Source organism: Ovis aries, chromosome 19, assembly GCF_016772045.2.
Source record: "Ovis aries strain OAR_USU_Benz2616 breed Rambouillet chromosome 19, ARS-UI_Ramb_v3.0, whole genome shotgun sequence".
NCBI lineage: Eukaryota > Metazoa > Chordata > Mammalia > Artiodactyla > Bovidae > Ovis > Ovis aries.
This window is the reverse complement of record NC_056072.1, coordinates 23,106,884-23,134,111: the sequence shown is the minus strand read 5'-3', so window position 1 is coordinate 23,134,111 and position 27,228 is coordinate 23,106,884. Positions and strand designations below refer to the sequence as shown.

General features: G+C 42.8%; 2 protein-coding genes across 8 annotated transcripts in view; one reads left to right on the top strand and one right to left on the bottom strand.

The window, feature by feature from the left end:
- Positions 1–21,663, top strand: part of TRNT1 (tRNA nucleotidyl transferase 1) — a 25,966-nt gene extending 4,303 nt beyond the window's left edge. For all 6 annotated transcript variants that reach the window (XM_012099613.5, XM_004018316.6, XM_012099610.5 and 3 more), the window contains exons 3-8: positions 2,417–2,610; positions 8,926–9,064; positions 13,616–13,742; positions 14,833–15,026; positions 15,608–15,861; positions 16,049–21,663. In XM_012099613.5, the coding sequence (XP_011955003.1) occupies positions 2,417–2,610; positions 8,926–9,064; positions 13,616–13,742; positions 14,833–15,026; positions 15,608–15,861; positions 16,049–16,303 (1,163 nt within the window). In that variant the 3' untranslated portion in view covers positions 16,304–21,663. The remainder of the gene's footprint in view (positions 1–2,416; positions 2,611–8,925; positions 9,065–13,615; positions 13,743–14,832; positions 15,027–15,607; positions 15,862–16,048) is intronic.
- Positions 15,942–27,228, bottom strand: part of CRBN (cereblon) — a 24,080-nt gene continuing 12,793 nt past the window's right edge. For both annotated transcript variants that reach the window (XM_004018315.4, XM_042235930.1), the window contains exons 6-11: positions 23,900–23,962; positions 22,756–22,840; positions 22,056–22,171; positions 21,652–21,716; positions 20,604–20,735; positions 15,942–19,233 (exon numbers count right to left, since the gene is read on the bottom strand). In XM_004018315.4, coding sequence (XP_004018364.1) covers positions 19,053–19,233; positions 20,604–20,735; positions 21,652–21,716; positions 22,056–22,171; positions 22,756–22,840; positions 23,900–23,962 — 642 coding nt within the window. In that variant the 3' untranslated portion in view covers positions 15,942–19,052. The remainder of the gene's footprint in view (positions 19,234–20,603; positions 20,736–21,651; positions 21,717–22,055; positions 22,172–22,755; positions 22,841–23,899; positions 23,963–27,228) is intronic.

Here is a 27,228-nt window from a genome sequence, read left to right as displayed (position 1 = left end):
CCAGTGTGCAAGAATTTGGGAGGTTTAGGATAGTGTATGATGCTTATATAGAATTTTATGTCAGTTTATTTCATGTAATTTGTTTTCCTTTTGCTTAAGGATAGCCAAATAATACTGTTTTGTTTAGTTGCTAGGTCATGTCTGACTCTTTGTGACCCCATGGACTGTATAGCCCATCAGGCTTCTCTGTCCATGGGATTTTCCAGCCAAAAATGCTAAAGTGGGTTGCCATTTCCTCCTCCCAGGGATCTTCCTGACCCCGGGATCGAACGCAGGTCTCCTGCTTTGGCAGGCCAATTCTTTACCACTGAGCCCCCTAGGAAGCCCCTCCTTCATTCTATACATGAGGCTAAAGTTCCAAATGTAATAATTTTTGTGTAAGTTAAATGGTGGTGGTTGTATAGTCGCTCAGTCCTGTCTGATTCTTTGCGACCCCGTGGACTGCAGCACACCATGCTTCCCTGTCCTTCACCATCTCCCGGAGTTTGCTCTAGTTAATGTTCATCGAGTCAGTGATGCCATCCAACCATTTCATCCTCTGTTGCCTCTTTCTCCTTCTGCCCTCAGTCTTTCCCAGGTTCAGGGTCTTCAGTGCGTTGGATCTTTGCATCAGGTGGCCAAAGTATTGGAGCTTCAGCTTCAGCATCTGTCCTTCCAATGAATGTCTCCTTGCTATCCAAGCAGCTCTCAGGAGTTTTCTCCAGCATCAGAGTTCGTGTGACCTGTTCATGGGTCATAAAATCAATTTAGTGGTCATGACCAATGTTAAAAAATAGAGGAAATGAGATAAGCAATAGAACAGGTTAGATTGCATGGTAATATAGTAAGGGTGAGTGCTGCTGTTTCATGAAACTCTTGTTTACCCTCCCTGTCTGAGTCTCATGAAAACTGCACTAACAGATGATTTTAGTGTTTTAAGGAACTGTGGACCCCATATTAAGGAATCACCGGGACTTGACTGGAAACGTGGGGCTGGAGGAGTATGAGTGCTCCCTCTGGGAGGGGCTCCCAGGAGTGGTTTCCATGTGAAGAGCTTTTAGTCAAGCGGGGAGGTAGAGGGAGCAACCTTGGTTGTTTTTCAGCAGATCATTCTGGGGAGTCTGCAGAGATGTGGAGCTGGGAGGAAGGTGGCGGAGCACAGAGGTTGGCATGGGGCTGGAGGGTGACTTCTTGAGTTGTGTGGCGGTGCTAGAGCTCTGATGCACCCTCCTGCCAAGGACCAGTAGGAACACCCCTCGGCGAGTCCAGGCAGAGTGGGGCTTGCTGACCGAGGAGAACCTCGAGGCCTCTGAGAAAAACCATTGTAGAAATGACTTTTTGTAGGATTTGGGCTTGTATCACGTGATTTGGGGGCTTTGCTATGGATTAGGGTGTCAGGAAGCAGGGGTTAGTCTGATGGTCTTAAGAATCCTTACCTGGAAGCTTGAGGATAAAACTGGCACCTAAGGCACAGTTGTGTGTATTAACTGTGAGAGGGTGCTGTCCAGACAGTGCGCATGTCTCATCTTTATTCGCACGTGCACGCTGGTCTCAGGCCTTGTCTCGTGTGGACGTTCTCTGACGTGGTAATGTTCACAGGGGAATACCCAGGCCCCGCATGCCAGTCCAGCACGTAGCAGCAGCTCGGCTTTGGTGGGGAGTCAGGCTGGGCCCTGGTTCATCCTCACTGGATCCCATGTGGGTCCCTCAGTCACGTGGGTGGTTATGGTGGACTCAGCCTTGTCCTCCGCCTGCAGAGGAGTCAGCTCTTGGTCTCCTGGACTCAGTCCTCAAGGTGGTTGGCGTGTGTGGCTTCTCTGGAGCAGAGCTATGAGCTGGTTTTATATGTGGCTTATTTCTGGAAGGATTCTTTGCAATGTTGACAATACGTGGTGTGATAGATAACATTTGATGGCTTCCTGCATCAGCATGCTGTTGCTTCAACAGAAAACACACTGAGGTTGTGCAGGAACACTTCACCTTTAGAGTATTCCCTGTACTTTTGGGTGGTGATTCAGATTTACATTGATGACCTTGAGGTATTTAGATATTCTGAATTAACCTAAGGAAAATTCTGCCAGTTCCCTGCTTCTCATGATTGTTGAAGGCATTCTGCTGTAGGCAGGTCCCTTTGTTGCTGTGGGCTTTCTTCTCACAGTTTTTTTTTTGTTTTTTGTTTTTTGTTTTTTACTAATTTTTAATTGGCGGATAATTGCTTTACAATGTTGTATTGATTTCTGCCATACCACAATGTGAATCAGCCAAGAGTCTGCCGCAGCTCCTACTTCCCACCCCAACCCACCCCTGCTCTCCCAGTTTTATATAAAAAGACTGAGTTCAATTCTCTCTGCTGTGCCAAACAGATGGAAGAACTTGTGCTTCTGTGATTCTTGAAAGAAACCCACTGAAATTAAAAAAACATCCCTTTTTGTCTCAGAATTATTTGCCAAGGAAAATCATGAGTTGCGAATCGCGGGAGGCGCCGTGAGGGACCTGCTGAGTGGGGTGAAGCCACAGGATGTGGACTTTGCCACCACGGCCACCCCTGCTCAGATGAAGGAGCTGTTCCAGTCGGTCGGCATCCGCATGATCAACAACAAAGGAGAGAAGCACGGGACCATCACCGCCAGGGTGAGTGAGGAGTCTGACAGGAGCGGCCTTGTCTTTTTTGAAAACTTAAAAAAATTTTATAGATGATTTCTAGTGTTTAAAAACCTAATAGCAAAGAAGCCTCATTAAAAAAAAAAAAGTCTCCTCTGCCTTCTGTGATATCCTGCACCCTCCTTTGTTGCAGCCCCTTTTAGCTAATTTTTATAGCCGGTACCTTTTCCCTCCACGTTTCTAAAACAGACCTTTCTAATGCTTCAGTGTTTCTTTTCTGTTTTAAGTTTCCAGTCTTCAGATGTTGTTTATTGACTTCCTGCAAGGCAGATGGCTTAGCCTCCTCAGTGCCTTTCTGCCGTGATTTCTGGCCGGATGCGCCCCTTTTTGCAGCTAGGCGGCGGCGTGGGGCGCTTTGGCTCCATTCCTTGTGCATCATGCTTGGGGTTTCCCTGCAGTTGGTGGTGTGTCTCCGACACGGCTCTGGGCCGCCACTCGCTCCCTCTGTGCCTGCCTGTGCGCGTCCTCTGGGGGCCTCACCACGGCGGGGTTCAGTCCCTTCTGGAGCCAGCTCACCTGCTGCTGTCTGCCTCCTCCCACCCACGCTCACCCTGGGGGGCCCGTGCGTCAGACCCAGGAGTGTCCTTGCCCCTTTCCTTATTAGACCTGCTGGTTCCTGATCCCAGGGGCTGTTCTGTCTTGGTTTATGCCGTCATATTAGTAGCCTGAGAGAGCTTGGCGTGAGTGAGAACACTGTCATTTTGCCTCCATTCATGCTGATCGGATAGTTTGGTTGGCTGTGAAATTCAAGGCTGGGAATTGCTCTCAGGCAGAAATGTAAAGGCTTTGTTCTCTACCTCCCAGAGTTGCCACTGAGAAGCCTGAGCTCGTTCAGATTTCTCCCGTGTTCGAGAACTGATTCCCCCCTCCCCGTTTTGGAAGCCTTTCTGATCGCTTTGTATCTGGTGTTTTTAATTTGAAGAGGACGTGCCTTGGCTTGGATTGGGCACTGCCTTGGCGTAGCGCACTGAGCGGGCTTTCTTGTGTTCATTCCTCTCCTGACTCCATCCCCTTTGGCAAATGTCTTCTCCTGTGGAAGCCTCTGAATGCTGGATGTTGGGCCACAGGGACTGATCCTCTAGTTTTATCTTTTACCTCTTATATTTCCATTTAATTTCTGTGAAACTGCCTTAACTTGATCATCCAGTTTTTCTGTTGGCAACTTTTGCTGTCTTTTTTATATTTTCCTAGGTCTTCTTTAGACTGTTTTTGAAAGCTTCCTGTTCTTGTTTCAGATGCAGTGTCACCTGACATTTCCCTGAGAGATCAGTTCTCGGTACTCTGTTGTTTCAGTCGCTGTGTTGTGTGGGACTCTGCGACTCCATGAACTGTAGCACACCAGACCTCCCTGTCCTTCACCATCTCCTGGAGTTTGCCCAAGTTCAGGTCCATTGCATCAGTGATGCCATGCAGCCATCTCATTTTCTGTTGCCCTCTTTTCCTTCTGCCTTCTATCTTTCCCAGCTTCAGAGTCTTGTTAGTGAGTCAGGTGTTTGCATCAGGTGGCCAAAGTATTACAGCTTCAGCATCAGTCCTTCTGATGAGTATTCAGGGTTGATTTCCTTTAGGGTTGACTGGTTTGATTTCCTTGCAGTCCAAGGAACTCTCAATAGTCTTCTCCAGCACTACAGTTCAAAGACATCAATTCTTCAGCACTTTGCCTTCTTCATGGTCTAGCTTTCACAACTGCACATGACTACTGGAAAGACCATAGCTATATGGACCATGACTATACGGACCTTTGTCACCAAAGGAATGTGTTTGCTTTTTAGCACACTGTCTAGGTTCTGTCACAGCTTTCTTGCCAAGAAACAGTCGTCTTCTGATTTCACGGCTGCAGTCACCATCAGTGATCTTAGAGCCCAAGAAGAAATCTGTCACTCTTCAACCTTTTCCCCTCTGTTTGCCGTAAAGTAATGGGGCCAGATGCTATGATTTTAGTTTTTTAAATATTTGGTTTTAACAGGCTTTTTCACTCTCCTTCTTCACTCTTATGAAGAGGTTGTTTAGTTCATCTTTGCTTTTGCCATTAGAGTGGTATAATTCGCATATCTGAGGTTGTTGATATTGCTCCTGACAGTCTTGATTCCAGATTGTACTTCATCCAGCCCAGCATTTCTCATGATGTGCTCTGTGTATAAGTTAAATCAACAAGGGTACAGTAAACAGCCTTGTCATATTCCTTTCTCAATCCTGAACCAGTTGGTTGTTGCATACAAGGTTCTGTTACTTCTTGACCTGCATACAGATTTCTGAGGAGGCAGGTAAGGCGGTCTGGTAATCCTATCTCTTTAAGAGTTTTCTGCAGTTTGTTACAGTCCACACAGTCAGAGGCTTTAGCATAGTCAATGAAACAGAGGTAGATGTTTTTCTGAAATTCCCTTGCTTGCTTTATGATCCAACAAATGTTGACAGTTTGATCTCTGGTTCCTCTGCCTTTTCTAAACCCAGCTTGAACATCTCGAAGTTCTTGGTTCATGTACGGTTGTAGCCTAACTTGGAGGATTTTGAGCATAACATCACTAGCATGGGAGACGAGTGCAATTGTCCAATGGTTTGAACACTCTTTAGTACTGTCCTTGGGAATTGGGATGCTGCTGCTGCTGCTAAGTCGCTTCAGTTGTGTCTGCGACCCCATAGACGGCAGCCCACCAGGCTCCCCCGTCCCTGGGATTCTCCAGGCAAGAACACTTGAGTGGGGTGCCATTGCCTTCTCCAATGCGTGAAAGTGAAGTCTCTCAGTCATGTCCGACTCTTGGCGACCCCATGGACTGCAGCCTTCCAGGCTCCTCCATCCATGGGAGTTTCCAGGCAAGAGTACTGGAGTGGGGTGCCATCTCCTTCTCCAGGGAATTGGGATGAGGATTGACCTTTTCCAGTTCTGTGACCACTGCTTGGTTTTCCAAATTTGCTAACATATAGAGTAAAGCACTTTGATAGCATCATCTTTTAGGATTTTAAATAGCTCTGTTGGAATTCCATCGCTTCCACTACTTTATTGACAGTAGTGCTTCCTAAGGCCCACTTGATTTCACACTCCAGAATGTCTGGCTCTGGGTGACTGACCACACCATCACAGTAATCCAGTTCATCAAGATCTTTTTTGTACAGTTCTGTGTGTTCTTTCCATCTCTTCGTGATCTCTTCTTCGGTTAGCTTCTGTCCTTTTTAAGAGCCACCTTTGGAGGAAGTGTACCTTTGACATTTCCAGTTTTCCTGACGAGGTCCCTAGTCTCACCCTTTCTGTTGCTCTCCTGTGCTTCCCTTCACTGCTCATGGGAGAAGCCCTCGTCTCTGTGCTGTTCTCTGGAGCTCTGCGTTTCATTGGCTGCACCTTGCCCTTTCTCCCTTGCTTTTCACTCCTCTTCTCTCCCGAGCTGTTTGTAGAGCCTCCTCAGATGCCCACTCTGCCTTCTTGCTTTTCTTTTACTCTGGGAAGGTTTTGTTTTCTGCCTCCAGTACCGTATTATGGGCCTCTGTCCATAGTCCTTCAAGCATTCTGTTTACTAGATCTAATCCCTTCAAACTATTCGTCACCTCAAGTGCATATTCGTAGGGGATTTGATTTAAGTTGTACCTGGCTGGCCTCGTGGTTTTCCCTGCTTTCTTTACTTTAAGCCTGAATTTTGCTATGAGAAGCTGATGATCTGAGCCAGAGTCCACTCCAGGTCTTGTTTTTGCTGACTGTATGTAGTGTCTCCATCTTCACCTACAAAGAATGTAATCAATCTGATTTTGGTATTGACCATGTGGTAATGTCCATGTGTAAAGTTGTCTCTTGTGTTGTTGAAAAAGGGTGTTTACTATGACCAGTGCATTCTCTTGGCAGAATTCAGTTAGCTTTTGCCCTGCTTCATTTTGTACTCCAAGGCCAGGCTTGCCTGTTACTCCAGGTTTCTCTTTACTTCCTACTTTTGCATTCCAATCCCCAGTGATGACTAGGACATCTTTTTCTGGTGTTAGTTCTAGGAGGTCTTGTAGGTCTTAATAGAGTTGATCAGCTTCAGAACTTCCTCAGCATTACTGGTTGGGACATAGACTTGGAATACTATGATGTTGAATGGTTTGCCTTGGAAACCAACCGAGATCATTCTGTCCTTTTTGAGGTTGCACCCAAGTACTGCATTTCAGACTCTTGTTGACTATGAGGGCCACTCGATTTTTTCTGTTGCATTCTTGCCCACAGTAGTAGATATAATGGTCATCTGAATTAAATTCACGCATTCCAGTCCAGTCCATTTTAGTTCACTGATTTCTAAAATGTCGATGTTCACTCTTGCCATCTCCTGCTTGACCACATCCAATTTACCTTGATTCATGGACCTGACATTCCAGGTTCCTATGCAGTACTGTTCTTTATAGCATGGGATTTTACTTTCATCACCAGACACAGCCACAGCTGAGCGTTCTTCCCGCTTTGGCCCAGCCGCTTCATTCTTTCTGGAGCTGTTAATAGTTGTCCTCTGCTCTTCCCCAGTGGCATGTTGGAAACCTTCTGACCTGGGGGATTCATCTCTCGTTACCTTTCATCCAGTTCATGGGGTCCTCACGGCAAGTATGCTGGAATGGTTTGCCGTTCCCTCCTCCGGTGGATCACGTTTTGTCAGAACTCTCCACTGTGACCCATCTGTCTTGGGTAGCTCTGCACAGTATGGTTCATAGGTTCATTGAGTTATCCAAGCCCCTTCGCCACAACAAGGCTGTGATCCATGAAGGGGCTAGGTGCTTTGATGATGTCTTTATTCCCTTTGAACTTATTCTGTCTTTGCTGTTGGCATTCCTTCGGTGTAGAAACTTTTCAGTGTCTCTGTTGGAGTAATGGAGTGCATGCAGAATGCCCTGGGCAACTTACTGTAGCTTGTGTGGCAGGCATCAGCCTTGTTAGTGATGGGACCCAGCTGTCAGTATCAGGAGGGCTTTTCATTCGGGGACACCAGAGAAATCCTCTCGCATTACCCAGGTTGGAATAAGGCTGCTGATTAACATTTTGAAAACTGACTGCAGAAAGGGATAGAGGTCATGTTGAATTTTCTTCACAACCTTATTTTCTTTTCCCATGATTTTGTATATGATGCCTCAAGTTGTGATTATTTGGGGTCATCCTTTCTAGTTAATCTCTGGTTCTCTGCTTGGGCGAGGGAGGCACTCTGGGGGTCTCATTGTTTTCTGTAGATTTCAACTCTTAATATTTACACCATTTTCCTTGAGTTAACTTGTGCCTCAAATTCCTAATTCTGGAATTTCCCAGTGAGAACCGGTTTGTAGAAAACAATACATGAGATTGAGAGGAATTCCGGAACAGCCTCTGCGTATAAGTCGCTCAGTCGTGTCCGACCCTTTGCAACCCTTGGACTGTAGCCTTCCAGGCTCCTCTGTTCATGGGATTTCCCAGGCAAGATTACCGGAGTGGGGTGCCAGTTCCTCCTCCAGGGGATCTTCCCGACCCAGGGATTGAACCCACGCCTCCTGTGTCTCCACATTGTAGGCAGATTCTTTACCCGCTGAGCCAGCAGGGAAGCCAGAACCGACTTTACTGATCATTAATGGCTTTCCATTCCTAAAGAGAAGATCCTAAACTCCTGCTTGGCGTGTGAAACCTTTTGCTCTCTGCCCCTAAATGTGGATGCCCTGTTTCTGCTGTGGACTTGCTCTTACGTGTACCCCTCTGCCTCTCCACTGTGCCTTTGCTCATCTTGAACTGTTGTTCTTCCCTCATCTGCATGTCCAGATCTCACTTACTCTTTCAGGTTAAGCTCCCATGTCACTGTAACAGAGCTGCTCTGCTTCTCCCAGCAGGGGTAACCTCTCTTCCCAGGATGTACAGGCTACTTTATTTTAACATAACTGAAGATGAACCAGCAGAGGAGCCGCCGGGTGTGTTGCCTGTATTTCTTCCTCTGTCAGTCCTTTGCTCAGTGGCTTATATTCTATAAATTGGTATTCAGCTCTTTGAAAACTGGAGCTATTAAAAAAATATTTCAAAGAGTAGCCTGGTTTTGTATTGAAGAACCAGAATATTTTAAAGGATCTTACTTTCTATCACATAATTTGTCACGCTTGCCATTTTTTCTATGCAAACTTATCTTTTTAAATTAAGATAGGTTTATTATTTCTTAAAAATGTTGTTTGGATGTATCTTTGAATACTGTGGGTGTCATGGTATTTCAAGGCATATGTGTACTAGTTGACTTCAGAAGGAAAGATATACTTGTCAGGACTTATATTTTCTTTTTCAATCCATCCAGTGATACTGAAAACTAATTTTTGAAAAACATTTACTTCCAGCTTCATGAAGAAAATTTTGAAATTACTACACTGAGGATTGATGTAGCCACTGACGGAAGACACGCTGAGGTGGAATTCACAACTGACTGGCAGAAGGATGCTGAGCGCAGAGATCTCACCATAAATTCCATGTTTTTAGGTGATGCCTGGGGGTCGTGTTCTACTTCATCCCGTCCAAATGCTTTCTTCTCACGTGGCGCGTGTCTTCTGGCAGTGTTCTCCCGCTGGAGGGCTTGTGTTAGTCTCTGTGCAGAGACAGGCTGTTGGTTAAAGCTGACTGTGGAGCCGAGATCTCTAGGTTCCGCTGCCTCGGTCGCTCTTGCTGTAACGCGAGGTGGCTGAGAGCAGCCTCGTTTGCAGGGCTGCCCTGAGGATTAGCGGAGTCGGTCGTGGCGAGTCCCTGGTGTGTGTGCACGTTCAGTCAGTGGGTCCTTATGAGTCGCATCGAAAGATGGTAGGCTCCTGGCGAGGACCGTGCACACGCGCGCGTGCTGCGCCTTTCTCCTGTCTTGCACGCACACACGCCCACCTTCCCTCTGCTGGCGCCTGTGGCGGACACGGTCAGTGATGCCACCTCCTCTGCTGCTCCACGTGCCCAGCTCTGCCTCACAGTCCTCCGTGGCACTGCGGCTTACGGACCGTCTCGTCTCAGCCCTGGCATGTGAGAGGAAACCTGTTGATCATCTCAGCGTAACGTTTTGCTCGTGAAAGAAAGCAGTGAGGATCATAATGGGAGTCAGTGTGAATTAGGTTAGCGTTTTGGTGTGCAACTGAAGCATTGTTTTTGTCCCTTAAATTTTAGGCAAGTTCTTCGGGGTTAAGTCTTTGGATTAGGAAAGAGATGGGCATCCACTGGAAAGGAAGAAACAGTGGTACCCACTTTGTGGGATGGAGAAGGGGCTATAGACCCAAGTGGGCTCACTTTGCTAATTAGAGTAATGCCCAGTAACATCTAGGGTGCTCCCTGGCTTGAGGTGCATCCATGCTCACTTGATGTACTTCAGCTCATTGAATGCTCAGGAAAACTCCATAAAGTAGGTATTAAACTCATTCAACAGATGTGGAAACAGACTCAGAGACGTTAAGTACTTGAGCCCAAGTCATGGAGAGCTTTGATTGGCACCAAGGCTTCCAGAGCCTGGGTGATTTATGGCCACAGGGAGCCTAGTTGGAGGCATGTTTTCTCTCCATTATGGGGTTGAACTCCAGGTGTTAATTTCTTCTTAAATCATTTTTACTTAGCGTTAAACTGCTCCAACTAGTTCAGTGTGTGAAAACTTAACTAATGTCTCATAACCAGACATAACTAAAAAAGAAACTAATATTCTTTTTCAAGATACTGTTTTATAAAAATAAAAGCTATTCTTACCGGTGCTACTGTTTGCTGACATTTGCTGAGCCCTTATAAAATGTGACCGTCTGTCACAGAAATTTAATCTTCCCACCAACCCTGTGAGGCAGATATTGGTGTGTAAATAAGGAAAATTTCCTCAGAGTCCTGCAGGCAGTAAACTGCTGAATTTGGATTCCAACTTAACAGTTTATTGACCAGAGACATATTAATACATCTTTCATTACCTGAATGTTATTGACTAGAGTGTTTATATTCAATATATATAGCTAGCTTCTGCAAGTTTCCTGGTCAATAATGTGTTAAGCAGCCTGGCTCCAGAGGTTAGGTCCTTAACCACTGCATTATACTCAGCACCTCAACTTTATTTCTAACTTCTACTCATCATTTTTTAAAAGCATATTCAGAGCAAAACAAAATACAGATGATACAGAGCACTCTTTACCTTCAGCCCATTTTCCCATCCAGACTTTTTTCAAGCCTTATCAGAAAAGCGTTCCTAGTTCTGGGGGTGATGGTCACGCTGTTTCTCAAACTCTTGTTTCCCCTTTTGTAACACTGTGTGTTTTTCCTTTTGAAAAGATCAAATTTTTATCTTCCCTTTACTAAAAAAGATCTGGTTTCCGCAGTCCCCAGGGAGTTGCATCTATTCAGTAAGAGAAGTAACAGGAGACGGTATCCTGCATGTATGTTGTGATCGTATTGTCTAATTATTTTGGTTTGTTGTCATTTCCTGTTGTATCTTTCTGAATCTGGAGCCTTATAAATTGGCTCTAAGTGTCAAAATGCCAAGAAGAGTTTGGCAGAAGTTAAGCCTGAGCTTAGAGTGTGGCTGCATTTGCCGTAATCATGACGAGTGGTTACTTTCTTGCTTTCCCGCCTTCCTGTGATGCCACATGCTGAGGTCTCTCAGGCTCACGGAGCTCCCCATTTGGGTGGTTGAATGGCGCCTGCGTCTTTGCTCCATCTTAGTTTCCAGAGTGACCACCTGTCTCAGTTTGCCTGGACTAAGGTATCCCCGAGACAGGAGATTTTCAGTTTTTAAATCAGGGAAGTCCTGGGATAGCTGGGAGAACTTGGTCACTTCGCACATACCCGAGGTTTTATGTGCCTTATATTAAAATTGTTAAGTTTTTTGTTTTGTTTTGTTCAACATAAGAGGATATTGTGCTAGAAATATGTTTATAACATTGAACAGATGTTAAGTTCACACGGTTCAGAATTCACAAGTTCAGAAGGCTGCGCAGGGAAGTGTCCCCGGGCAGATTTTACTGTCTCCTGGCCAACATGTAATTGGACTTAGGTCCTTGCTGAGCTGATGTAGGTCTGAAAAATGATTATCTCATAAATGTGCACTTCTTACAACTAAAGTTGAAAATCTTCATTTTTAAACCTTTTTATATTTCATATATATTTTTCAGGTCGTTTTTTTCCCTCTTTAAAAAATTTTTATTATAGTTGACTTACAGTGTTGTTTCTACTGTACAGCAGAGTGAATCAGCTGTACCTTTTTTGAATTTCATTCCCATTTAGGTCACCACAGAGCACTGAGTGCCGTTCCCCGAGCTGTGTACAGTATGTCATTAGTTACCTATTTTTCACACAGTATCCAATAGTGTATATATTTGAATCTCAGTCACCTGGTGCATCCCACCCCCTCCTCCCCGCCTTGGTGTCCATGTGTTTTGTTCTCTACCTCTGGGTCTCTCTCTGCCTTGCAGATAAGATCATCTCTATCATTTTTCTAGATTCCACATACGTGTTAATATCCAGGCTGTTTTTCTTACTTCACTCTGTATGACGGTCTCCAGGTCCGTCCGCATCTCTGTCAATGGCCCAGTCTTATTGTCGTGGCTGAGTAACGTTCCATCGTATGCGTGTCCCACGTCATCTGTGTCTGTTCCTCTGTCGGTGGGCATTTAGGTGGCTTCCGTGTCCTGCCTGTTAGGAACGGCGCCAGAACATGGGTGCATGTGTCCTTTCGCATTGCGGCTTTTCCCAGGTATATGCCCAGGAGTGGGAGTGCTGGTCACAGCTGGGGAGTTCTGTATTCAGTTTTTAAGGACCCTCCATACTGTTCTCCACAGTGGCTGCACCAGTTTAACATTTCCCCTAACTCAACTTTTCTATAAAAGTGTCTAGGATTTTGTAGATTATAGAAAGCCATTTGTCTCTGTGATACCAACTCTAAATGTTTTCCCCAGTATATTACCTTATGTAATTTCGTATCGTGGCATTTTCTTGCTACCCAAGAATGAATACCTAATGTTTCATGTAGTTGGATTCACTAATAGTCTCTTTGAAGTCTCTGGTAGTGTGTTTTGGTTTCTTTTGGTAACCGTATTTTGAAAGGTCTTCCCTATGTTAGGGTTATAAATTTTTTCCCTATGGTTTATTACAGCTTTTACTACATTTTTCCAGATAGTTTTGATTATCATTTCTTCTTTCCAGGTTATTTTGGCTGTTCTTATTGATTTTCCATTATTAACTTGAAAATCAGCTTTATTGTTTCTGCTCATTTCATACTGGCATACATCTTATTTACTGTGTTGTCTTTTTATTGCTATTGTAAATACAGCCTTTTATTCCACTATATGTTCCATTTGCTACTGGATACAGATGAACATTACTCATATCAGTACTTCACTGTGTAGCTCTTTCCCTAATTTTTTAGTGTCTGTGATAGTTTTTAGTAGATTAAGTTTTCCAGTTTTTTCTGTTTAATTCCTTTAATTGAGGTAATGAAATACAGCCTTACATTATTCAGTATACAGTGTTTGATATTTGTATATATCAAGAAATGATCACCACAGTAAGTCTAGTTAATGTCTGGTACCGTATGTACTTACAGAATTTTATTCCCCTTGTGATGAGAACTTTTAAGATCTACTGTCTTACAACTTCCGAGTGTGTTCTACAGTGTTGGTAACTATCGTGGGCCAGTCTCGGGGCTGTAGAGTCGGACATGACAGCACACACAGGTTGTGCACTAGTTGCCGTAGTATATGTCGCCTCCTCGGGACTTGTTCCGTAGCCAGGAGTTTGCACCTTTGACTGTGTCCACTCATTGTACCCACCCCGGCCTCTGACAACCACCAATCTGTTCTCTATCAGCTTTTTTTTTTTTAAGATTCTGTATAAGAATGAGATCGTATTGTATTTATCTTCCTCTGTCTGGCTTCTTTTACTTAGCATAATGTCCTCAAGATCCATCCATGTTGTTGCAAATGGCAAGATTTCATTCTTTTTTTTTATGGCTGAATGATTATTATGTATGCACCAGTGTTTTCCAGTTCTTATTTGCTAATAGTGATTTTTCTTCCCTCTTTTAATGACTAGGTTTTGATGGTACTTTATTTGACTACTTTAATGGTTATGAAGATTTAAAAAATAAGAAAGTTAGATTTGTTGGACAAGCAAAACAGAGGATACAAGAAGATTACCTTCGAATTTTAAGGTATTTCAGGTAAGGCTTTTTATAAATTACAATAATCCAGTTTTGAATTATTATTATGACCAAAGTGCAGTTCTTTCTCGTCACGTGAAACGCACAGCAGCTTAGTGCACAGGGCTGCCGTCTCACATCTGTCTCCAAGAGACAGGACAGTGGCTTTGAGACACCTCATCTTTGCATTCTCCAAATCATTGGTTCGTCCTTTCTGTGGTGATCTTTTATATGATGCAGTTGTAAGTCTTTTATTTTCTGCATCAGTTGTTCATCACACGGGTATTTGAGTGCTTATCACTGTCCTGGGTGCTTTGAACCTGGAGTAACGAGTGGCAGTGTGCCTTAATGTGGCTTACAGTGCTAGGTGTTCATGGGAAATGTGTTAGATGAATCTGGAAGGTATGTAATGCACCCGGATGGTTTTGTGGGTAGCAGTCTTCAATGCTGAACCATAACACTGAAACTATTGTAACTGGCTAATTTGTATCTATTAATAGTTAATTTTTTACAGCTTGGGATCATGCTTAGAATATTCTTTGACAGATTTTACATTTTGTCAATAACTGCTATTCCTTTAGACTTCAGTGGTTGCAAACAGTCTCTCTACAAATAACAGGACACAGACTAAGGTACAGACAGTCGTTTAATTAGATCACTATAGAAATGCATTGTGAAGAAATAAGCGGTAAAAGCAGGTATACTCTAATGCTTCCAATAGAGTCCATGAAATACACTCCCATATCTGCAGTGAGATGTGTTTCACTTGACAGTCTTAATTGAAAGCATTAATGTGTACAGACAGGCAGCCTTTGAGGAAGCAAGACTACTCTGTGACGGTATCTTGGACCTGATTTAGTGCCTGCCTAAGACTGCTCTGGTTTATGCGTCCACTGTCAGTACCAGTCAATAGAGCTTTATTGAAGGCCACTCAAATTCACACTTTTTGGAGCTCAGGTTTTCTGAGCTGAGAAAAAAGACACAGTAGATGGGCAGATGATCTCTAAGGTCCTTCCTAGACCTCACCAGCAGCATCAGGAAGATGAAGAGCGCAGCTTTCTGGTGAAAGGCCAGCACAAAGGCAGTGCTTTTGGACACGTTTGCTTTGTAGGTTTTACGGGAAAATTGTTGACATGCCTGGTGACCACGATCCTGAGACTTTGGAAGCAATTGCAGAAAATGCAAAAGGCTTGGCAGGAATATCAGGAGAGAGGATCTGGGTGGAACTGAAAAAGATACTTACCGGTAACCACGTGAACCATCTGATTCATCTCATCTATGAACTCGATGTGGCTCCTTACATAGGTGAGTCCAACTTGTAAAATGTTTGCATTTTTGGCAATGAAACATATCTCATTTAAAATTTCATAAGGAAAAAAAGTTAATTCCAAAAGGAAAAATGGACTTCTTTAAAATATGGTAGCCTCTGAGCCAGGAGTGGCCAGGAGTTTTCCCAGGCAGGGGACAGCGCAAGGGCAGCATGTGAGGGTGGACAAGGGGCCTCCAGAGTCGGTCCTTCGGGCTTTGAGCAGCTTCACCACGTTATCAGCTTTGTAACTTGGGTTATTTCCTGACTGCAAATCTAAAAAGGGATATGAAAATAAAAGCAGCTGTCTAATGGAAGAGCTGAGCGCTTCAGGGAGTTAACACATGTAGAGCATGGAGAAGGTGGGCCTTACACAGACAGTTCAGTAGGGTTAGACTTACTGTTCAGAGCGACAGTGGTGGTTTGAGATGTGGGAGGGGAGAGCAACAGTGGGCAGTGGTTCACCTGTAAGACGGACAGCAGACGGGACCAGCAGTGGATCCTAGTACCAGGACATTTCTGTGTATGAGAACACGGTGTGCTTAAGATAGGAGCTTTGAAAATGCTTCTGTCCCTACAGGATTGCCTGCTAACACAAGTTTAGAAGAATTTAACAAAGTCAGTAAAAATGTGGAAGGTTTTTCACCAAAGCCAATGACTCTCTTGACTTCGCTGTTCAAAGTACAGGATGATGTCACGAAATTGGATCTGAGGTTGAAGATTTCGAAAGAAGAGAAGAATCTTGGTTTATTTATTGTTAAAAATAGGAAAGATTTAATTAAGGCAGTAGATAGTTCAGAACCACTGAAACCCTATCAAGACTTCATCATAGATGTAAGTATTTTCACAGCTTGGTCAGAGTATAGATATCTCCCCTAACTGCAACCAATGCATTAATACTAGGACCCACAGTGTATTATGTGAATTTCTTTTATTTTAAATGAAAATTTGCACATTGCATTTATTTAAATGTCAGCATAAGCTCACTGCAAGTGTGGTGATGTTTGGTTTTGGCCCTCAGTCTAGAGAGGCGGATGCGACGGCGCGTGTGTGTGAGCTTCTCAAGTACCAAGGCGAGCACGGTCTTCTGAAGCAGCTGCAGCAGTGGTCCATTCCCCCGTTTCCTGTAAGTGGCCATGACATCAGGAAAGTGGGCGTTTCTTCCGGAAAAGAAATTGGGGTGCTCTTACAGCAGTTGCGAGAACAGTGGAAGAAAAGTGGTTACCAGCTGGAAAAAGATGAACTACTGAGTTACATAAAGAAGACCTACAGTTGATGGGAGTGGACTACGAAAAGCAGAAGGTTTTGGTGAGACTCGTTTCCTTTCCCCTCCCTCTGAGTGAGATCTAAGAGACTCGAATATATAGCAGAAGGAAAGCCAGCTTAGGGGGTCTCTTCAGAAGAATGAAGGTCTTATTTTATGAAGACTATATTTCAGGCACTAAAGTCAAGTCTACTTCCTCTTAATCTGATTTGTTATCACTGAAGCTTGTAATTCTCTTGGAATAGTTCCCACTGAGAAAAGTAGTTGGTGCCTCTTAATCTGTCTAGGCTTTTTTAAAGTGGATTTTTGGTTGGTTTTATTGCATATGACAGAGCTGAGATTGTTCCTAAGAAGTGCTAAGTGTCTTGAAAAACAAGTTTCTTTGTATTTGCAATTGAAATAACTGGGTTAATTTAGTACAACGATGGTCTATGGTGTCAGTTTTTTTCTGAATTCTAGAATAAACTTGTGTTTGAATACAGCTGACAAACTTGCATAAAATATAACATATACAGCGTGAAGACTAGATGTGTCCCACGTGGCTGCCGTTGCTATACCCAGGACACGTTTGCAGGGAGCTGTAGTTTAGGATATAGCTGATAGTTTTCTCTGTCAAAATGAAATTTCCCTAACTTCCTGGAAAGCTGAGAAAGCTTAGCTTACCATTCTTGCGCCCACTATCTTGATAAACATTTCCTTTGATATTGGAAGATTAATGTGGCACTGATGTTATATATCAGGTGCCATGTATACTTAGTGACGGCACTCCTGTCGCTTTAAAGTAAAGAAAGGTTATGGCCCACATATTTGCTCTTTAAATATTTGAGCCTCTGTGCTTTCAGTAGGTTAAGAGGTGAACAGCACAAAGTATTGTTTATTTCAGCTGCTGTACTGACATTTTATAACTAACTTTCCTTTCTGTGTAGCCAGTCAGAGCATCTTTGTGCGCTTCAGGCAAATAGCACTTTTGGACTTGATAACACAAAAAAGCGCATTTCTGTTAAAACCCAGATAAGAGGAAGTGTGACAAACACTCAGTGTAACGGGGGCTTATGCTGCAAGAAAGGGAGCCTCAGAAACACCTGCACACAGGTCAGTAATTGAATGCTTATAAGTAACGCTTAAGATATTTAAGTACTAGTTAAGATATGTATTGGTCGCAACATTTTACAATTCCTACTATTCTATATGGGACGAACGCAGATTGAGCTATTAGAGGTCTGGTTTTGTCAGGTTAGAAGACCTCCGATTAGTATTATATGCATATTTTATATACCAGAATATTTTATTTGCAAGAGTCAGTAAACAGTACAGAACATTCTGAGCTTACACTCTTCCAGGGGCAACTGTAAAAGCAGTGTTTCCTTACTACAGCTGGGTTGGATGTAGAGATGTGCCGTGCTACCGAAAAAAAACACTCTGTGGATCCCTTTAGAGGAGGTTTTGGTTCAGTGTAAGACTTCATGAACAAATAGTAAAGTCATAAAAACCCAAGGTTGTTAGTTGTAAAAAGGTAAAGAAAAGTTAGGCATATTTTAAAGAATCAACAGCATTCTTAAGTTGGTTTTCGTTTACTCTCTTTACATAAATATGCAACATGATACTCAATTTAGGTTTCTAGTCTAGGCAGTCAAAAGCATTGTATTTTTGGAAAAATAAAATACTGGTAAATTAAAATGTAAGAAACTTTAACAGTCCATTTTTGGTCACATACATTGTACCTAATTAGCTGAACTTTTCCCAGTGAATTATGTAAAGCAGTGGAGGAGTATCAAAATGACACCAATGTGAAAGGATCCAATAAACCCCTTGAATGTGTAAGCAAAGAGGTAGGTGGCAAGTCTGTCTGTCTAGAACTTTACCTTAAAAATTATTTCTTACACCTAAAGTATCCGCATCCGAGTAGATATTTTACATCATTTAAACAAACATGTTTAGCTTTGCTTTTATAGTTTACTTACAGAGTTTCTCACTTTACATTGAACAAAATAGCCTATGAAATACATCATTGCCTCTAGCCTGTAGGAAGGAGAACGTGTTTTAGCATCTGTGCTCCACAGTAGTCTGAGTTCAGATTCAACTTTGAAACAAAATAACCAAACACTGAGCAAATACAGGAGATATTGCTATTCACTAACAAACATGTTAAGAAGACTTTTATTTTGGGGCTCAAACTGCATATTATAACTCTTTATTTTCAAAATTTACAAATCAGTATCTCAGAAACTAAAGAAAAGGAACAAAGCCCTTTTACCATGTACACATTTCCTTGCCTCTTTCAAAAAGGAACAGTACTAGAGCTTGGCACCCTACCTTCTGGAACGTCTGCCCTTTGGAGCACTGATGCAAACACGCCATTCTGTTCTGTGTATCAGGATCAAATAAATGATGAACTGCGTTAATTACAGCGACTGATAGGAATTTCAGATTTGTTTTGTGCAGAAAACATGCTCACCAGTTTCACAGATGTCTTCATGTCCTCTCAGTGATAACACTACCAGGCATAGCAAGAGTCCACAGGATAACAGCACCAAGCTCCTAAAGTAGGTGTTCCTGCAAACCAAGTATTCTAGACTGCTTCTCATCCTCTTCAATAGAACATCTTAGTTTAAATCTTGAAATCCTGTTGTTCGACTAAGAAACTGCAACCTTCCATGTAATGTTGCTTTTACTTAGGTATGCATCAAAAGCAGTAATTTCCAAAGCAGGTCTTGTGTTAGAATACCAATGTGTTAAGTAACCTTATCCCTACTGTATTTGTTTATAAGCAGAGTATTACTTTGTCAGGGCTTATGTCATCTTCTGTATCTGGGATGGTGGGCAACAGAGCAGATCGAGTCAAACCCCAGAATTTTTGAGGTGACATGTCTTTTTTGGTGGCTGTAAATTTCCATCCAATATGGCTGGCACAGATCCTGCACTGGGCAATAGTCCAGGCATACCTACGAGATTAAAGAAAGGTAAATCAGCTCAGGAAATGCATCTCTGTATCCCACCCTATCAGAAACCTGTTAGATCTTTTAGTAGCCAAGTTCTAAGGATGGGGAAGAGAAAACTCAAAGCTTTGATTTATACAGTTCCCTGAAACAGACCTCACAAAAAAGATTTTCTAATTTGTATCAAGTCATCATGGTAATGCATCAGTCTTTATAAAGTTACTTGATTGTGCTCTTAAGCCATGCTTAAATTTTTTCTCCAATGCCAAGGAAGAAGGAAAAAGAATATCTAATTAATACAGATTTCTTTATACAAATTGCTGGCTGCCAGGAACACATTGTAAGTTGTAGCAGCATTTTCTTAGTTGTTTTACATTGCAGTCAAGTTAGGAAATAGCAATAAGATTTAAGGACTCCTTTTCTAAAAGAAGAATGGTTTTGTGACATAATTTATCCAAAAATATAAGCCCTGGCATTAAAGGAAAAAAATCCCAAACAAGTCAGGATTCACCCAAACCATGTAATGAAACTTTTTCTCCAGAGATCCATATTTAGTATTTTTAGTAACCAGTTAATTCTACTTTTAGTCCTTCAGAATGCTATCACATAAGATTGGCCAGTCCAAGTGGTATGGTTCTAGGTCCAGAATAACAAATCTAGTCACTAAGCTCTGCTCAGCTTGCCTCTTTCAAAATAAAAAGGCTGAGCCAGCATTATTGGCTGAAGGGATCCCACAAGTTCTCAGGTAGTGTCGTAGGTCCCACAGTCATAATTTGAAGGTCAGTAGGTTAAGCCAAAAAAAGCAAAGCCTGCAAACTAGAAGAAAAGCTGGATTCTGCATGTTTTGTGTGTATCACTGCTTGGGTAACAGTCGCTAATTTTACAAATTATAAAATACAGTGGACCCTTGAATCCACCTATGATTATAGTTGGTCCTTGTATCTGCAGTTCACTCTGCATCTAACAATTCAGCCAATAGAGAAGCACCAGTATGATAGCATTTTACTACTGAAGCACACCTGCACCTAAGTGGAAAGTGGAGGCCAGCAGTTCAACAGCATGCTGTTCAAGGGTCAACTCTAGTTTCACTGGATTATGGAACAGCTGATGTTTCATTTTCCTGTCAGCTCATTCTGAAGGGGTGTGGATCAGCCGTATAGCTGAGTTAAGGACTGCAGCTCACCTGACCATACATTCAGTGAGACTGTGTAAGAGTAACTTTTTCTAGCCAGTCATGAAATGAACGTTTAAATAGCTATTTATTTCATTGCCTATCTCTGATGATAAATTCTAGCAACTCTCCCTAATACTCTTTTGAGCTTTACTGCTCAATTAACGCACGCACACAAACCCAAAAGGGGACGCCACTACATTACCCAGGAAACCAGCTGTGGTCTGTAGAAGGCCGGCCAATCAGGTTCAAGTTGCAAGCCTTATACACGGTAAGCGTCTCATGCACGTACCCGTGAGGGTTCACATAAGCTGCCATTGGCCCACATAAAGATAAACTAAAACAGAATCAGAAGAGTCAGTATGGGGGGAAAAGATCCAACAAAGTTCACCAAGAAACGAGGTTAAAGAACTACAGTGCAGTTAAAACTAACAAGAGGCTGGCAGTCAGCCCAGTTTTATTTGGTTTATGTTCTCCCGTGTGGCTTCCCCTGTGGCTCAGCTGGTAAAGAACCCACCTGCAGTGCGGGAGACCTGGGCTCTATCCCTGGGTTGGGAAGATCCCCTGGAGAAGGGAAAGGCTACCCACTCCAGTATTCTGGCACGGAGAATCCCATGGACTGTATAGTCCATGGGGTCGCAGAGAGTCGGATATGTCTCAGTGACTTTCACTGGTTTTCATGATGACAAAAAGGAAAGTAGGTGTTAAAATCTTCAAGATACACATTGTAATACACAGGGCGCTCAACTTGCCCAAAAAGGGCAAGTCCCATAAAAGGTTCCATGTGGTCATTCTTGGGCAGCTGAGTACTGTGCAAAAAGCAGTACTATGTATCACACAGCATCAGCACATGTCCAGAAGCACGTCCTGCAAAACTCTGGCCCTATGTGGTGAAGCTGAGATTTGAGTGAAGTAGTGCATAAAGCCGAGGCATTCCTGCTAGGTCCGTAAGTACTGAGAAAGATACAGTTGATAGGTTTTTAACAAGATTGGGGTGGTGGGGAGATTTTCCTTCACCAGGCTCGCTCATTGCTGTGAATAATCCTGTCCACACCCACTGCTGTTCTGGTACCCAGTCAGGAGGCGTGTCTTACCTACCACTGAGGTGACTTCCCGGATCTCATTTGCTGAGCATTTGTAATTTAATGGAGGGAAATACACGGAGAACAGAAATACAGTCTTGCCTGTTGTTCTGTTAGGGCAGTTGGGAAAATGTACTCAGACGTGTACTAAAAATGTAATAAAGAGCTCACCTGAATATTTCATTTTTGGTGGTTATTTCTGTTTCTTGACATTGTTTACAGCAAAGTGACGTACACTAAAATATTTAAGAGAAAATTAGTGGGGGAAATGCTCCAAAGTGTTGATTCCTCTAACTGTAGTTTTAAAGACTCAACAAGAAAGACACAAGCTGATATATTCACTAAATTAATGACCCTCTAGGACACAAAGAGGAATGCAAAACAACTTCTCTGTCTCACAGTCTCAAATGAAGTGTTTAAATAACCTTTTCAAATATTTTTAATGCAATTAAAATTAGTTCTCTTTCCATGACTACATGACTAGACACCCTACAGACAGCCTTGGTGGTCCCAACAGTGCAACGCCCCCCACCCCAGACGGACAGAACGTGAGCATCCAGACATTCGTTACTCACTTTATTCATAATGTCTAGTTCACAGCGAAGTCGCTGGATCGCACTACCAATTTTAAGGAGCTGAATTCGTAATACATCATCGATAGGAAGACAAGCAGCTACTCTGTAAGAAAAATCTGAGAGACAGGATAGGTTTTTCAAACTTTTAAACTTATGAAGCAGATACATATGACTTATGAATGCAATAACATCCTTTTCGAATAAACCCTTCCCAGAGGCCACACTAAACAGTTATAAACAAGACTAAAATGCATCAGCTCTCAAGTGTATATATATGTATCTTAAGGACGTAACTTATTTTCCCATACTTGTTTTTGTAAATGTCTTAAACATGAAATCAAACCCATGTTATCAGAAGTCACTTATTTACTAAGACACTAGAAAAATAGTTAAATTGTACCTAATTAAGTCTTGGAACTAAGGTGACCTTTAAAGGCACCCTGAAGACCAAGGAAAGGAGTCTTTACAACCCAGACAGTGTTTCTGGATGCCAGCCGTTTACTGCAACCCGAGCCTTTTATGTCTAAAATAGGAATGCTCAGAATTTAAGACCCTTGTTACAGTTAACTAAAGAAAATTTTTTTTTCTGTAATTCATGAAAACAAATGCTTTTTCAGAATAATAATAAAAAATTTTCGGTTTCATTAAACAGAAAACAATTTTAGTAAAACATCACAGGAAGAAAGCTGATTTTTCATACCTATTGGATTTGAAGGAAGAGAATCTTCTTTGAGATTTTCATCCCATTCGCGTAGCTGTTTCTTGATTCTATCCATTAAGGTTTCCTTGTTTGAAACGAGCCATAGTAAGGTTCACACACTTTACACTTCACTGTCAGCTTTTCAACTCAGTAAATCTAACATATTAGTAGCAATGTAAGTAGTTACTACCTAGTAAAGATCCAGTATATACGTGTCTGTTTTCTTACACAGAAATGCTTGCAGCCCCTGCTTAGCCCAGCATGAGGCTGGCTTTCTGGCCTCTCTTCGTCCCCTCTCTAGGAAAAAGCTGCACTAGCAGCCGCTACCTACACACCTTACCTGGTGCCTGTTTACCACATCAGAGTGCTCACTATCTTTCTGCAGTGGATATAAAAAATACTCTGGTCTATTACGTACTTGTAATGCCTCTTAAGCTGCTGAAGAGAAGAGTGAACCATCATTTCCTTCGGTGCTGCCCATGTGCTAAGTGCCCACAACCTACCAGTTCAGTAAGCCCAGAGCTCCAGCTCTGCGGGCAGGCTGATTCCCAAGGGAAGCCTAAGACCCTCTGCTGCCTCCCAGGACAGTAACAGCACCTCTACCCCCATGTTATACTCAAGTTCTGCCCCAAACCACAGGAAAGTTAACAGAAATCAGGCTTTGAACACAGCCTGTGTCTGTGACCTACATTCTGTGAACTATCCCAACAGTCTCTTACTGAATTTTTCAAGCTGTCATGATGCCTAATATAAAAAATTTGAACTGGAAAAGCACTGTTGTATACATCAATTAGTACACTAAAAGCAGGAAATAAAAGTGGACATACTTGTTTACAAGAGAACTAAAACCCTGTTAGGGTTCTGTATTTTTCTAAATGTAACTCTAACCTGACAACAGAAGTTTAAATGCTTAACACACCCAAAGATGCCACAGCATCTTGTCCTGAAGTTACAAGCCACTATCCACTGACAGAAAACTAAAGGTCTATACGTTCGAAGTCAGGCCTGTCTGGCAGGATGATTCCTGCCTTTTCCCCTTAGATGAACGGCACTAGTTCCAAAAATAACATGGCACTTGTTTCATCTAATGACCCTTACGACATGGCTTCTCCGAGAAGCAAAACTTTCAATGTAAGTTACTTACAGCATCATATAAGGAATACAGCCAGCGAGGCCATGAAGTCAAATTTGCACAATGAAACTTTCTCTGAAAAGAAAACAGAAGTCACTTAAACACCATAGAATCAAGATGGTAGGGTACAAGGAACCACATTTAAAAACTGATCTTGGCCCACAAAGACCTTCTAATTTCAAAAAAGATGAAAAAGTCTGCAGAGAATCCCATAAGAGATGACTATATTTGACAAAGATGTTTTTACTTAATTCCTATAAAATTTCAGTAACTGATGGAAAGACTCAATAAGTAAGATATTAGTCCTCAGAGTATATATTCAATGTGACACCAATGAATTGGAATTCAGAAGCAATTTAAAGTTCATCTGAACAGATGTGTGAAAGCAACCAAGAAAATCTGGAAAGAGAAGTGTTACACAGAACATGGACGCTGCCAGGACGCACTGCAGCGGTGCTGTTAGAGCAACAGGTTGGAAACAGCCTAGCCAGCTATCAACAGCAGTTCGGTATGATATGCTTAAAGCAGAGAGGGTGCTATACCTGACCCAAAAAAGCACAATATAAAGAATGAGCACATCTTCTCCACATACAAAACAAAGCCTGCACATCTACGACCTGTTAATTTTGTACAGAAGCCATTCACTGACAGGGTGACACGTGACACTGGGCGGGGAAGGGCACTGTGCCTGCAAGACCAGACGGCGGGTTAGAGTGACCGCGGGAGTCACTTGCTGTGTCAGGTCCTCACGCAGTCAGCAACGTGAACTATGAAAATAACATCCAAGTGATCGAAATACTACAGTTTTTGTTTCCTTCATTTATCAAATCCTACTTGCTTGTAAGAACTGGAATGGAATCGTGAGCTTTCTCTAGATCCTGAGGCTTGCAAGCTCATAATGCAAGATACACAACCACAAGCTTACAGTGTGTGCTGGGAAACCGTTCCTCCACTGGAGAAGCCTCTGCCTACAGGACACACAGCCTACCACTGCAAGACGTCTCTCATCCGTAAATACCACTGCTCTGACCGCTGCTCTTACTACTACTCTGGAACAAGACAAAAGCAGACTCTAATGTTCCTGTGGATAAGGTAATAAGCAATAGTAACCACACAAATCTTGAAAAGAGGAAAGTACTGATGGGGTTAGGGGCCATATTTTTACTTACAAAATTACAAACAGTCAACAGTTACGTTATGTATCCTGGTGGGGCATAAACAGACAGACTGATTACAGAACAGAAGAAAAATAAAGTAAAAAACAGGAATCTGGTCTATAAGGCAGCACAGGTGTGCTGAGTGAACACAGCTACCTGGACAGGTGCTGGAGTCACACCAAGAGAACTACACACGGCTCAAAGCTCACATTCTGATGTCATTAAGAAGAAGTGAAGTCAAAAGGAAAAAACGGCACGTTTCTTTGATGAATGGAGATTCCTTCACACAGGGAGGTATTGCTAGCTATGATTCAGAATACAGAAGTATTAAAAAGAATTCAACTATATGACCACCAAAATACAGTTAAAAGACAAATATGACAAATGAAAGAATGTTTGAAACTAACTGCAGGTAAAGGGATAAGCTTCCTTTACACACAGATAAGTGTGTAAAGAACTAGCAATAAATAGTAGGGGGAAGACAATTCCAATTAAAGGAAATAAGACATGCTCTTATACACTAAATGTCACACGTCATTCACATTCAGAGAAATTCAAGGTAAACCCTCAACAAGCTCCTGTATTTCACTTAACCAGATCAGCAAAAATTAAGCTGGATACTGTGCAGCCTTACTGAAACACTGAGTACAGAGATGAACAATCTCAAGTAAGAAACTTTGAAAATACATGTCAACATTACAAATGCAGTTGCCCTGACATCCAGTAATCTCACTTCTCAAATACTGACCTATGTGAAAGGTCATCTGTGTACATAACTGAGTCTAGGTCCGTCATTAATACAGAGAATACTGTGCGGCTTTCAAAATAAGAACGCTCTGAAAACCAGAGAGCGGAGAATCTCCTGCACTCTTAAAACAAGGTGCAGGACAGCATGGATCCTCCTCCGTAAGAAAAAGGAAAGAAGTGAGAATATCTATCTGTGTTTTCATAAAGAAACTCTGAAAGAAGGCTGAGGAGCTAACCTGTGAGCTCCTATTGTTTGTGGGTCCTGCCCTTGAGTTACGCTCAGTTCTTCCCTGCTCCGTATGAGAAGCAGGAGCTTATAAATTTAGCAGAGACCAGAAAGATGAGCTTCAGGCACTTTCTTATCTCGTTTCCACATTACTTTTTTGCACTTCATACTCTTTTCTCATTAACATGGAAGGGCTTTATAAATGAGCAAACAGTGTGGGCAAGAAGGGAGTATCCTTAGAAACATATACACTGTGTTCTAAGTAGGTTTAAACAACATTTTCCTCATTTTGAGAGAATTTCGCTATAGTAAACAGTGAAGAGAAAAAGACACCGTGAGAAGGAATAAAGAACTAGAGTTTTAAAGATCGAATCACTGAATGAGAAAGGTTTCCAGATAGAAGTGGGTTTGGAAGAGCACTGCCTGATTATACTGACCTAACTTCTCAATCCTGAGGGACAGTGTTCCCTTGTCAGAATGGAAGATAACCGAAGCGTAAATACTTTTGTCATTTCAACTGTTTTGTTTTCAATGGCAAATGTTGAGAGGTTATGTACAGTTTCAAGGTCAACTGAATATACTTCTGGAAGACTCCACTCCACTCCCAGATCCTTTAAGTATCATTTTCTGGTGGAAAAGTGGGTGGCAACCCGATTAGAGTGAGTTATTTAAGAATCAACTAAGCTTCTCCCAGTTCTGGCCTCGTGAGCCGCTTCTCAGACACAAAGACGCACGAGGCCCTGCTGGGGCCGTGGCAGGTACAGCAGTCAGATTGAGTAAACTCCGCAGAGGGCTGGCCTGAGCCCCAGGTCGGCCTGAAGACAAGCACTGTGACAAGTCAGCGTCCACTGCAGGTGCAGCAGGCCGGCCCCTGAGACGGGTCCAGGCCCCTGGAATCCACCCCCAGCGCCTCCGCCAGCCCTTCCCTGCACTCCCCGCCCCATGCCGGCAGAACGGCTCCCAGTGGGCTCTCTAAAGCGAGGCAGAGTCTGCAGGACGCCTGGAGTCCAAAATAGAGCGGCTGGTGTTTTTTCTCGGCCTAGTGATCTAGATCCAAATTTCAGAACCTAAGAAACTCTACCCGAAGTGTAAGCAACAGAACGATCAGAAAACACACACAGAGGAAGGCATCCGTAGCTATGAACACCTTTTATATCTCGCTCGCTCCTCAGCACCTTCTGTTTAATCCTCGGCAGTTCTGAACATGAAGA